At 57.1% G+C, this 12131-nt stretch overlaps 1 protein-coding gene across 4 annotated transcripts in view; it reads right to left on the reverse strand.

Annotated features, from left to right (window-relative positions):
• Positions 1-1509: 1509 nt before the first annotated feature.
• Pik3r5 (phosphoinositide-3-kinase regulatory subunit 5) overlaps positions 1510-12131 on the reverse strand; it is a 59018-nt gene continuing 48396 nt past the window's right edge. For 3 of the 4 annotated variants that reach the window (XM_055594294.1, XM_055594292.1, XM_055594293.1), the window contains exons 6-19: positions 10421-10490; positions 8628-8802; positions 7987-8140; positions 7045-7128; positions 6079-6799; positions 5793-5955; positions 5386-5511; positions 4804-4932; positions 4537-4630; positions 4247-4323; positions 3957-4050; positions 3796-3878; positions 3220-3332; positions 1510-3108 (exon numbers count right to left, since the gene is read on the reverse strand). In XM_055594294.1, coding sequence (XP_055450269.1) covers positions 2967-3108; positions 3220-3332; positions 3796-3878; positions 3957-4050; positions 4247-4323; positions 4537-4630; positions 4804-4932; positions 5386-5511; positions 5793-5955; positions 6079-6799; positions 7045-7128; positions 7987-8140; positions 8628-8802; positions 10421-10490 — 2225 coding nt within the window. In that variant the 3' untranslated portion in view covers positions 1510-2966. Of the gene's footprint in view, positions 3109-3219; positions 3333-3795; positions 3879-3956; positions 4051-4246; positions 4324-4536; positions 4631-4803; positions 4933-5385; positions 5512-5792; positions 5956-6078; positions 6800-7044; positions 7129-7287; positions 7475-7986; positions 8141-8627; positions 8803-10420; positions 10491-12131 lie in introns of those variants that run through there. The other variant, XM_055594295.1, reaches the window with a different exon arrangement.

Genomic DNA, 12131 nt, shown 5'->3' on the forward strand with positions numbered 1-12131 from the left:
TCAGGGTATGAACTCAGCAGGAGCCGAGGCAAGCTGTGTTGACACGCTATCCGAGGCTCACTGAGCTTCCGTTTTTACCCAACCCAGGACCCCCTGCTCAGGGTGAGCAACGCCCACAGGGGGGGTGCGCCCTCCCACACCAATGTTAATCCAGACATGCCCACAGGACAGGCTGCTGAAGACAGCTCCCCAGCTGATGTTCCCTCCTCGCAAATGACTCTAGTTTGCGTCAAACTGACAAAAACCTAACCAGCCATTTCCTGTCTATAAAGATGCTTGGAGTTGGGAGCATCCCTGCCCATAGCTCTTAGACATCCATGAAAAGGGGTCACCATTTGGTACTCAGGGACAGCTGCACTTGGCCTCAGGCCCCAGAAGAACAAATGAGGCTCAGGCATTGATTCTGGAGGTATCTCCTTTTCAGGAAAGCTCTGGGGCCCTGGCTTAACTCAGCAGGCCACAGCCAACCACAGCTCCCCAGGGGGCCAGCAGGTTTCCTGGACTACAGGCTCAGCATCACAGTCCCCTTTTACACACTTCCTCTCAGACATCCCACAACACCCCTGAGAATAGGCCTGCCTCCCCTTTTAGGGGCAAGGAGAAGCTTGCCACTAAGGTGAGGTGGCAAGGGTTGCCCACGGAGCATATCTTCTTTTATCACCCAGGTCCAAGGTGCCTGAGAGAGCCCCAAACTCAGCCCACTGATTGACCTTAGCCTACATGGAGCTCAGCTTAGACCGGGGGACCCCCAAGTGTCTGTGGCTCTGTGGGAAAGCAGGCACGCATGGCAGCCCACTGACGCTCCTCAGAGCCTTCCCCCTCCATCAATGCAGCTATTGTGGGATGCTGAAGCTGCTGTCCTCCACTGTCCAACATTTCCTCTTCCCCCGGAAAGCCTAGCGTAAAGGCAGTCCTCAGGTGGGAACGGCCATTACTGGTCTCTCTTCCCTTGCTCTCCCTGTCTCTCATCAGTAACAAGAGCCTCAGCCCCACCCCTTTCTCAGGGCTTGCAGCACAGGGGCATCAGGGTACACAGGCTTATGTTTCTCAAGTGAAGGGGTAGAGGGACCTGTAGAGACGCTGAGGGTTTTTTGTTGTGGGGGTCAGCTTATGTGATGAGGCTGAAGGCAAGAACGTCAACAAAAATTCAGCACAAATATATTCTCCATAGAGTGGGAAATCGTAAATAAAACAATCCCTAAGAACCTTACTTCTGCTGCATATGAAATAGTTTAAATTTTATTTCTGTTGCTTTTGTGTGTGTGTGTGTGTGTGTGTGTGTGTGTCTGTGTGTGAACGCCACACATGTGTAAATGCCTTCCGAGGCCCGTCGGCGGCATCAGTCTCAAGCGGGAGTATGGCAGTGGCGACCCATCCTTATGTGGGTGCTAAGAACTGAACTTGGGTCCTCTGGAAGATCACCGAGAGCTGCTGAGCCGTCTCCCCAGCCCTGAACTGATAAACTCCAAACAGTTCACTGACGTGCTCCGACATAACCGTAGGTCGCTTGATACACACTAAGTCACTTTTATTTGATAATAATTTTAAATCCCATTCACTGGGTCCTGTCATGATGAGAGTAGGGCAGAACAACGAGCCCACCCAGAGGGCTGAAGCACACTGGAATGCATGACTCACTGTTGCAGAGCCTGGCAGAGACACAGCCGGCTGGGACATGGGACGACAGCACAGTAGCTCTGCCCACAGCCCCTCCCATCCTGAGCACTCTCAGGGGTTCGTGGGCTCCTATGGGCCGGGGTCTTTGGAATCCAAGGGTTCTGAGGGCGGGAAGGAGGACTCTGTGGGTGACTTGTTACGCTGCCAAGGTTCTCTAGCCCCTGTGCCAGCCCAAGCCCCGCTGCAGCCTTACCACTTGAGGCACATTTTGTCAACCTTTTGAGCCCTCCAGTCTGCTAGGCTTAAACCTCAGGTTCCGGGCCAACTGTGCGCCAGCCTTTTCCATGCATGAGCTCCCTGTCTCTAACCTTCGACATCCAGCTCTCTGGCCTCCCCTGCTCCGAGATCTTGTCCAGAGAACTCGTGGAGGTGAAAGCTACCACATGGGAAGTGCAGGAGTGTGCCAGTCCCACCACCGAGAGGAAGTGAGGCCGTGGGGTTGGGGTGGGGCGTGCCAGGGCAGTGGGGGAGGGTTCGTACCTAGGTGGCCCTTCCTGACGGATGCTTGGCCCTCATGGGTTCTGCCTCATCCCTAGGTGGAAAGGTCAAACGGACTATCTTGAAGCAGGGCATCAGCGGCGGACAGCAGGGCTTTCCTGCACAGCTGCGGGGAGCCAGGCCCTAAGCAAGGCTCTCCCTGTAAGGACATACTTCCCCCTCTACACCAGGACTGATGAAATGGAGGCTCAGAGACGTGCGTCAACTTCCTCTGGTTATTTTAGCTAGTAAGGAACCAAGCCTGTCCTGTCTTCTTAGCATCTGAGACTCACAAGGAGTCCAGGAGAGAAAACGTACCAGGTCCTAGTGGTGGACCAAATATTAGTGCTGTCTTTTCAAGGGACCTAGGGAACTTGAGAGAGAAAGTGTGTGTGTGTGTGTGTATGTGCTCCTGATGATGGTGATAGGATAAAGAGATGGTATCTGAGGCCAGGAAAGAACTGTCTCACCCATCATTCTCCTACTTATGCCTTAGAAAGACTGACCTCTAGAGAGGGGCCCGAGTCTTTGACAAATTGAAGATGGGCTCAGCCCAGGGCTTGGAAAGGAGCCTCAGACCTTTCTTCTGGGCCACTCACCCACCCACTCCCTCTGCTCATAGGCATTCTGTAAGAATGGGTGGCCAGGCCCTTCTCTCTCCAGGGCCTGTTGCTTCATCAGCTCTCTGAGGCTCCAGATACCACTGGCCTCACATCCCTGGTCCATGGCAGGGCCTACAGAAGCATTCTGATGAGGCTGCCCCAGACAGTAGGCCAGGAGAAGCTGTGCTCTTTCCTGTTCAGCCTGGAACACTAGGGCAGAGCTCCACTGAAAGTCATGATGGGAAGGCAGAGAAGGGAGCACAGGTCAGTCCCAGCCTCTTCCGGCTGGCCGAAGGACCTCTGGGGTGGCAGGCTGCTCTTCTCCGGCTTGTAGCAAGGTGACACTTCACACCTGTAGGGCAGGGTATCGTAAGATGGGGCCCTGCCGGCTTTGGATGAGAGAGAAGGAACACCCTTCCCCGGGGACCACCTCTGCTGAGCGGGGCACGGCTCGCACTCTCACCTGACCACGCTCTGCAGGATCTTTCTCTCATCCTGGTCTAGACACACGGCAAAGGGGCAGCTGCTGGAGCCGATGATCTGTACCTTGTCCACTTTGATGTGGGAGGTGCTGATCTGGAAGGGAAACCCTAGTCAGGCCCTGGAGTGCTGGCTGCACCTTGCCCGGCCCTGGGCACATCTTTCCTCAGAGGAACTGGGGGAGTTTGGGACAGGACTGGCTGGCAGCTCTTGAGAGCTAACCATCAGGTCAGGGGAGAAATCCTGAGAACTATGATTCCTCTCCAGCCTCTGTGTCTTGCTGAGTCTGGAAAAATCGAGGCACTGGCCCTCCAAACCAGAGGCCCCTGACCTGCCGCCCACACTGGCTCAGACTTAGTGACCCTGAATGACCGTCACACAAACACACAACTTTTTCACAGATGTACATCCATTCCACACCCAACCACACGCCCCTCATGTGCCTCTCCTTTCCCAGGATTCCTTCCTCTGTCTCTCTCATACACACATGGGTCACCTTTACTCAAAAGCTTCGCCCACTCCTGCCAGAGCTGTGACGGGGAGAGAAGCAAGCCCTTACCTGGTTAAAGCCCTTCTTGGACTTAGGGTTCTGCCTTTTCACCACTTCCGTCAAGGTTAGCGTCAGCACCTCCATGCTGGAGTCTGAAGGTCAAGGGAGGCTCAGGCCAGGCTCGGGACTTCCCAGCCACATCCCCTAGCCTTCCCCTCCGGCCCACTCACCCAGCTCCTCCGGCTTCTGGCAGGCCTTGCTGAGGTTGACAGATGTGCAGACCTTCTCCAGGTTGCTCCAGCGGCTTCGCCCACTGATGGCTCCCTGGAAGGCAGTGTGGCCAGACCCGTCAGCCCAGAGCCCTAGAGCCTGAGGCCTCAGGAGAGTCAGCACTGAGGGAAGTTTGGGGCTCTACTAGAGGGTCTGAGAACCCTGGAGTCAGCTCTGGGCCCAAGCTCTGGTGAGGAGGACTCAGCAGCAGGCCCCGGCTGGGAAGGTGCCCAGCACTGGCCTCACTTACCTTGCTGTAAATAATCTGTAGTGTTAGAGGAACGGCCTCTCGGTCGTCATCAATGCCCAGCCGCTTGCTGCCTGGACCTGTGTCACACAGACACACTCTTTATCCCTTCTCCACTGTCCCTACCTCCCTGGGTACCCCTTCCTCTGTCCTGGCCCCCTCAGGGCTTCAACTCCCCAGGGCCGGGGCTCCTTCCTCTGCTCCTCCCCGATAGGACCCCCACCTCCCGCTACTCCCTCTCCTTTCTGACCCCACCTCCTAAGCCTCTCTGTAAGGGTTCCCGAGGTGCCCACCTGAAGCCTTGATAGCACGCGTGGTTGCAGAGTGACCCAGCTCCAGAGACTGAATGAAGATCTCTGTAGTCTTCTCCCCAGTGACGAAGGTCAGCTGGAAGGGGCAGGAGTGGGGCTCGCACATCGGTGGGGACCCCTTGGGCCAGCACAGGGGCTTCTAGGGGTGTGGGTGGGGCAGGCCCAGCAGGACGCAGGCTGGGACCTGGCCGTGGTGGCCATGGGTAGCCAGCTGGGAGCCGTCTGGGAGAGACGGGACAGCACGCCTACCTCTGTCTGATAGACCTGCAGCAACACTGGGCGGGCGGCAAAGCGGCAGTAGTACAGCAACATGTCGGCCAGGATGGGCAGCTGGGCGGCCGGGGCCCCCAGGGGCCGAGATTCTGCCTTCAGGGACTGCTGTGCTCAGTGGGACAGCCACGCCGGATGGATGTGGTAAAGGAGGCCATCAGAGGAAGCAGGGTAAGGATGCACGGAGAGGCAGGGGGAACAGTTTGGAGGGGACAGAGCAAGAGGGAGAGGGGAGTTAGAGGGAATCAGGACAGGGTGGAGGGCAGGGAGCCCAGAGTAGCCTTCTTGTCTCGCCTTGTCTGGCATACAGGCTCCCCGGGAGACAAGCCGGGAAAGGGAGAACTGACGGCTAATGTCCTCTTTGTCTTCCTGAGGGTCTGCCCCTTTGAGCACCATAGTATCCCAGCTCTTGTCCCTAGCACCCTGGGTTCAGATTCCATCTTGCTTCTCCCTCTCCAAGCCAGCCCCAGCCCTCCATGGAATCCCCAAAGCCAGAACCTTCAAATTAAGGCGGGATGACAGCAGCCAGTAAGCCCCCCCCCCCCCTCGGAGCCTACCCACCTGGCAAAGGACCTCAGGAGGCAGGTGCATGAGGCCCAGCACATTGCGTTCGTACCAGGGGTCGAGCATGCCGAGGTAGTGAGAGATGTCATTGGTACTGTCCTCGCACGGGGCTGTGCCAAGCTCCTAGGGTAGGGGACAAGAGTGAACCCCAGCCACTCGGAAGGCCAGCCCGTCACAGCTACAGGACGACATCCCACACCCCAAGCTGCACTTCTCTGGGCCTCTAGAGAAATCTGATGGTATGCCAGAATCTCATACCCAAGTACAGGGCAGGGGCCTGGAAATGAGGGCCAGGCAGGGGGACTGTCTGTTTTGGATGGTTTTTCAAACCACACCCGGAACCCGGAACCCGTTCTCATCTAATCAGCTTTGCCATCCCATCTGGCCCAAGGCCAGGGACATACTGCCAGGGTGGGGTGCCTCAGGGAATCTGTGGGGTACGCAGATGACTGGCTCAGAGAGGGCGGGCAGGCACTGGAGCTGGTTCCGCGGCTTCGCTTGACGGGCACGTAGAAGAACTGAAGCTTGAAGAAGCGCGTGAGGATCGGGTGGCTGTTCTCCAGCCTCCTGGTGAGGGGATGGTGGTGGTGAACCCACGCTGGCCCCAGGACTCTGGCTGGGCTCCAGATTCCATCAGCACCACGATCCCGATGCCCAGGCCAGAGTGACACAGCCTGTTCCCATCCTTACCTGAGCTTGCTATATGCCCGGGCCACCTTTCCCGAAATCCGGTCGGAGCCAAAGACCACAACCCGGAGAGTGGAAGCCTTGGGGTCCTCATCGCCACTGAGGAAGGGGCGGCGACGCTGGTGGTGTGAGGGGGGTGCCAGAAGCCAGCTGGGTAGCTGGGTGCTGAGCCTGGGCTGGGGTAGGGAGCGTGAGCGCTGGGCCCTGGGGGGGAGCTGGGCTGGACAGTCCAGGGGGCTGCAGAGGCTCCCGGCCCGCCGCAGAGGCAGGGCTGCGTCGGCGCTGCCCTCCAGGCTCCGAGAGTCTCTCCGCAGGACCAGCTGGCTGGTGCTCTTCAACAGTTTGTAGAACCTGTTGAACTTCTGCCCAGGCCTGCGCTGCCCCTGGCGCTGCTGGCCACCGGGCTTCTTGGTCCACTCCGGGGAGCTCTCCTCGCTGTCCTCCACGTAGCCACTGTCCATGCCATCCGAGAGGCCTGAGACGAAGGTGGTCAGGACCTGGCGGGACAGTGTGGGCCCCGAGGCATGAGAGGTGGCGAGCAACAGAGTGGAGTCGTGGGACCCCAGAGAGCTGGTGGAGAGGAGCGAGTCCCTCTCGGCACTGTGCCTGTCAATCTCTAAGTCCTCCTCTTCCTCCTCCTCCTCCTCCTCCTCCTCTTCATCGTCTCCCAGAATCCCTGGTGGCAGCAGCTCCTGCTCCTTGAGGAGGATTTCCTGTAGGATGTCTACAGGGAGACAAAAGCAGAGCCTGCCGTGGTGTCCTTTGGGCCCCTGCAGAGGTGATGGTCTCTACAGAGCAGGAGGTGTTTGCTCCGGGGCTAGAGTGGGCCCTCCTCCCCCCTCCCCCCAGTAGGCTGACGGCCTGTGCACTGGGAGAGCCCACAGGAGCACAAAGCATTCACAGATGCGGGCCCAGGCCGGCCAGCAGCTGGCTGTCTGGGGTGGAGCCCTGAGCCCAGCCGCCCCTTACCGAAGCTGTCCTGGTTCCAGCTGTAGGTGTAGCACCTGGCGACAGGGATGGGGATGGTGTGGAGTTTCCCAGGGTTTGCAGTGTCTGTAAGAGCAGAGACGACAGGAAGAGGGGACTGGGAAGGGGCCGTGCAGGACTGTAAGGCCCAGTTCCCCTGGCCTTACAGAAGAGGCCAGACATGGAACATGACAGACAGGAGGCCGCAGAACTGGGTGGGCAGAGGCAGAATGAAAGCTGGGATACCTGGCTTCCTGTTTCTCTTTCTTTCCTTTATTTTTTGTTTCTTTTTGTTTTTCATGCAGGGTTTCTCTATGTATTCTTGGCTGTCCTGGACTCGCTCTGTAGACCAGGCTGGCCTCGAACTCCCGGAGAGCCACCCCCTTCTGCCTCCTGAGTGTTGGGACTAAAGGTGTGCGCCACCACCTTCAGGCTTGCGTGTTTGTTTTGAGGCAAGCTCTCGCTATACAGCTGACCTCAAACCCATAAACTTCCGGCCTTGGCCTCCCAAGCGCTGAGGTCAGAGGCATGTGCCACCATGCCAGGCTCCTTAAGAGGTTGTATGGGGGGCATGGTACCAGAAGCTGCCAAGAGATGCTCAGAGGTTACGCCACCTGCTTCTGTGGTGACAGAGTGCAGGGGGCATCTCTAACCTCCTTTGGAGCAAGAGGTGATGGTGACATAAGAGGGCCCGGGGCCACATGGGCATCCCCATCCCCTCAGGGAGCTCTCTTCCTCTTGCTGACAGGAGGGCAACCCGGCCTTGGATCTGCCCGCAGGAACTCTGCCAGGGGACGCAAGGACACCAGGAACACCCAGACGCTGGGGAACCTGGCCACCGGAAGGCTCTGTGGGGCAGAGCTGCCAGGCCTGCTGGTGTGCATGCTCTGAGCGTCAGAAGAGGCGGAGGGGAGGCAGACAGAGCAGTCCTCGCCCAGGCCTTACCTAAGATGCCAGGGAAGCCGGCTTTCTCTCCCACTGCCTGCAGCTTAGTCCGCAGCCACTGGCGGGCCTCTGCTACATCCCCAATGCCAGCTGCCAGCTCCTGGGCTTCCGCAGTCTCCGTGAAGATGTCTTCAAGCTCTTCCAGCGTCTTGGACTGAAAGTGCAGAAGGAGACCAGGTGTGTTCCTGGCCACGGCCTACCCACACGTGTCTTGCAGTTCACGGCACCGGATCAACAGCAGCAGTGAGCAGGGTCCTCACCCTGATGGCTTTTGGGTGGATGAGGAGCTGAGCCTCCCTTTTCTCACTTCCCTCCTACCTTCATAAAAAAAAAAACACGGAATGCACCGCAGAGCAGGAGGGATTTCACGCCCCTCAGTGCACAGTGGTGATGACCGGTCACGGAGCCAGGAAAAGAAACCAGACCTTTGTCCAAATGCCATCTCCACTCCCGTGCCTCCTTCCGGGACCGAAGGCACCCACACCCAGCCTAGTGCCCAGGGCGTGGCCAGGTCCTGGCCGGGAACTAGCAGTGCACCAGGGCCAGCCCTGGAGCTGCCTGGCAGGGGCACTTGAGGCTGCTGAAGCCGGCAGAGCTCTGAGCAGATGTTTCTTCGTGGACCCAGGCTCCCCAGCCATTACCTGGAGCTTGCGGTGCAGCCTGGGAAGGTCACAGCGGGCCCCAAAGGTGGCCTGGAAGGCATGCAGGAGCAGGGTGATGTAGGCGCCGTGGGGTGACTGTCCCGGTGTACTCAGCTTGTCCGCCACGGCCAGGAATTCGGCCTGGACCTCCACAGGGTTCAGCAACAGCACGGTGCTGGGGACACAGGACAGGCCGTGGTGCCGCTGCAGCCCCCATGCCCTCGGCTGCAGCCCCTGAGCCCCCGTGGGCTCCACACAGGCCCTCTCCCAGCCCAGCACGAGGCACGCGACAGTGGCCACCGGGAAGGGGCTGCGGGCAATGGGAGCCCATTTCCTTGGGCACACTTCTGATTTCTCTGGAGTCTTTTCCAGGCAGAGCTTTCAACAACTCTTTCAGGACTGAACTTGAGGGAAGACAGGGCTCAGAGCCAGGTGGTGTGTGCTGCTCCTGCAGAGAACCTGAGCTCCCAGCATCCACTGGCAGCTCACAACCACCTCTAAGCCAGCTCCAGGGGGTTGCACACCTCTGGCCTCTGCAGGCGGCTGCACTCACACCCATACCTGACCACACAGAGACACACACACACACACACACACACACACACACCCATACCTGACTACACACAAACACACACATACATACAAATAATTAAAAACAAAATAAATATTTTTTAAAAAACCAAACTGGAGGAGCTAGGGGTGTAGCTCTGTCAATGAGTAATTGACTAGCACACACAGAGCCCTGGGTTCAAGCACACGCACGCACGCACGCACGCACGCACGTGCACACACTGAAACTGCAGCCCAGGGCTCAGGGTGGCAATCACAGTGGCATGCGGATTTCCAACCAGATCTTGTTACTTAAATGGAATAGAAAAGCCAGACGAAGCAAACGGCTCACGTCTGCCATCCCAGCGCTTGACTTGTGGCGGCAGAGAAGCAAGGGTTCAAAGCCGATGTCTGCTACATATTAAGTTTGGGGTGATCATTCAGTAAAAAGGTAAATAAATAAGGACAGTTCAAAACTCATTTTATGTGATAGGGTTGATTTTCCAGGAAACTCTTCTCTCACCCCTGTGCCAGGCTGTCAAATAACTAAAACAAACAAACAAACAAAAACAAAAACAAAAACAAAAAAAGGGTCTCACTACGTAGTCCAGGCTGACCTTTAACTCACAATCTTCTGCCTTACGTGTGAACTACAGGTCTGTGACACCACGCCTGATTTAACGTGTATAAGCCCAGATCAAGAGGAACGTGGAAGCATTGTTTTAGTAACAGGAGAGACCCCAGGGTGGGGCCCGTGAGTGAGGCCAAGACTCAAATCCTGACTCATGAATTCGCCAACTGTGATCTCGGGGAAATGACCCGGCCCCTCCGCCTCCATTTTCTTCACCTGAACATCAGAGATGAAGAAAGTAATGTGTACCAGCCCCTTTGTGAATGTGAAGGAAGGGGGCTGGTGAGATGGCTCTGCGGTTAAGAACACCTGCTGCTCTTCCAGAGGACCTGGGTTCGATTCCCAGCACCCACATGGCAGCTCACAGCAGTCTGCAACTCCAGTCCCAGGAGATCTGATACTTTCTTCTGGCCTCTGTGGTCACAGATATATGAATATGAAGGGAGATCCTCAGGTACCCAAACACCACAGGCGTTGGGGGCTGTTGGTTCCCAGGGTTCCCTGTTGCCCGTTTCTGGGATGTGCAGACATGGGCTGCAGCTGTGCCTGCTGCAGCGGCTGGGGAAGGGCAGAAGTGCCCTGCCTTGTGTCTCCCTCCCCTAAGCACACTCACACAGTGGAACTCCGGTGGCTCTTGATGGACAGGCCCTGCTCAGCCCTCACCAGACGCTGGTAGGAGATCCCTGCGGACCAACAAACAGAGGAGAGGGTAGGTGAGCTTCCGCCAATCCTGTCCTGGGCTTCCTACAAGCCAGTTCTGGCTGATCAGGCTGGGAGTGACCCTGGAGGCTCTATTCTGGCTTTGCCAGCAGGTAGGTCATGCGACCCTGGTCCTCAGTTCCTCCGGAAGAGACAGAGGGGCACCCTGTGGCTACTCAGAGCTGAGTCCCTGGGCCACCTGGGAGGCACCACTTGGCCTTCCTGGGAGGCAGAATTTCACAAGGAGAACTCAGGCCCAGGACACTGCCAAATAGTGCCTAGACCCACACACGGTGCCACTTACGCCTGGGGTCTTCCTTCAGTGTGTGTATGGGGGGGGGTGCCAGGCACCCGGCACCCTCCATGCTCGGCCTCACACTGGCCAGGCAGCATCCTGCCACTCTACTCTTCCCTGCCTGGCTTCCCATAGCACCCTGGGGTTCTGGGTCTTGCCTGGTGCCTGCTTTCTGTGACAGTCCCCGGCACAGCCAGCCTCCCTTCCTCCCCTGCTTCGAACACACTGAAAGGAAACAACGTTCAGAAATAGTCACAAGGAAGTCCCTGCTGGGCACCCCTGGCTGGGACTGAGCTGGACCAGGGAGGGGATTCCCCCTGGATGCAGGAAAGCCAAGAAAGCCGTAAACACAAAGGCCATGAAATTTGTTTAGTAAACGACAGGAAATTACCAATTCATGCTCTTCTAATGTGGGACCTCGTTGCTCTAATTGTGGGCTCTTTGTGCGATGTTTCCTTTCTGTAACTGTCACAGACGCTAATGTTAGGTCTAGTCCTTAAAGCAGCGGCTGTTACTCCAAGGAATCGGACTGCCATCTAGCGGCCATGCACATACATTGCAAAGATAAATTCAATCCCGCCACACCCTCTGCAGCACACACACAGACAAGCAAATCTTCTGTTGATGTTATTTTTCCGGTTTCTCGAGTGCTTGTGTGGGAGTTTTTGTGGGTAGAAGAACCCAGAGCCTTGAATGTGCTACGAAAACACCCTATCTCTTTAGCTCTATTTAATGGTGTTTTTATTAAGTGTGGAAGTGTGTGTTTTGGAAGTATGTGTGAGTATGTGTGTCTGCATGTTTATGGGCTCACATGCATGCATAAACGTGTGTGAAGTGTATGTGTGTGGTGGTAGGGTTGGCATAGGGCACCTTTCTCAGTTGCTCCCAGTTTTATAAAGGGAGGCAGGATCTCTCACCGGAACCCAGGGCTTGCTGGTTCTGCCAGGGAGGCAGCCACCTCACCTCGGGGATTCCCTGCATTTGCCCCCTGAGAACCAGGATTACAGGGAGGCTGGCACTCCACCCACCAGCTACGGGAACCGGAACTCAGGTCTTCACACTTGCATGGCAGGTGCTCTACCCACTGAGCAAAGGCCCTTCGAGCGTCTTAAAACGAGCAGCCCACTCCCCAGGGCCTCCTCATCTCCACGGCTAACTCTGCCTCTGTTGACCTAGGATGGACAGCCAGTCACACTGCGAGCCGTAAAGTCTTTGTCCCTGAATAAAAGTTGCCAAAAATGCCAGGCTGTGGACTTCTGGGCCCACTGCATCCCACCTCATGTTTTCACCCTGGTCCCAAGCCCGTCGGCCCAGCCTTTCGCCATTTTCC

This window comes from Psammomys obesus, unplaced genomic scaffold (assembly GCF_907164565.1).
Source record: "Psammomys obesus unplaced genomic scaffold, mPsaObe1.curated_primary_1811, whole genome shotgun sequence".
Taxonomy (NCBI): Eukaryota; Metazoa; Chordata; class Mammalia; order Rodentia; family Muridae; genus Psammomys; species Psammomys obesus.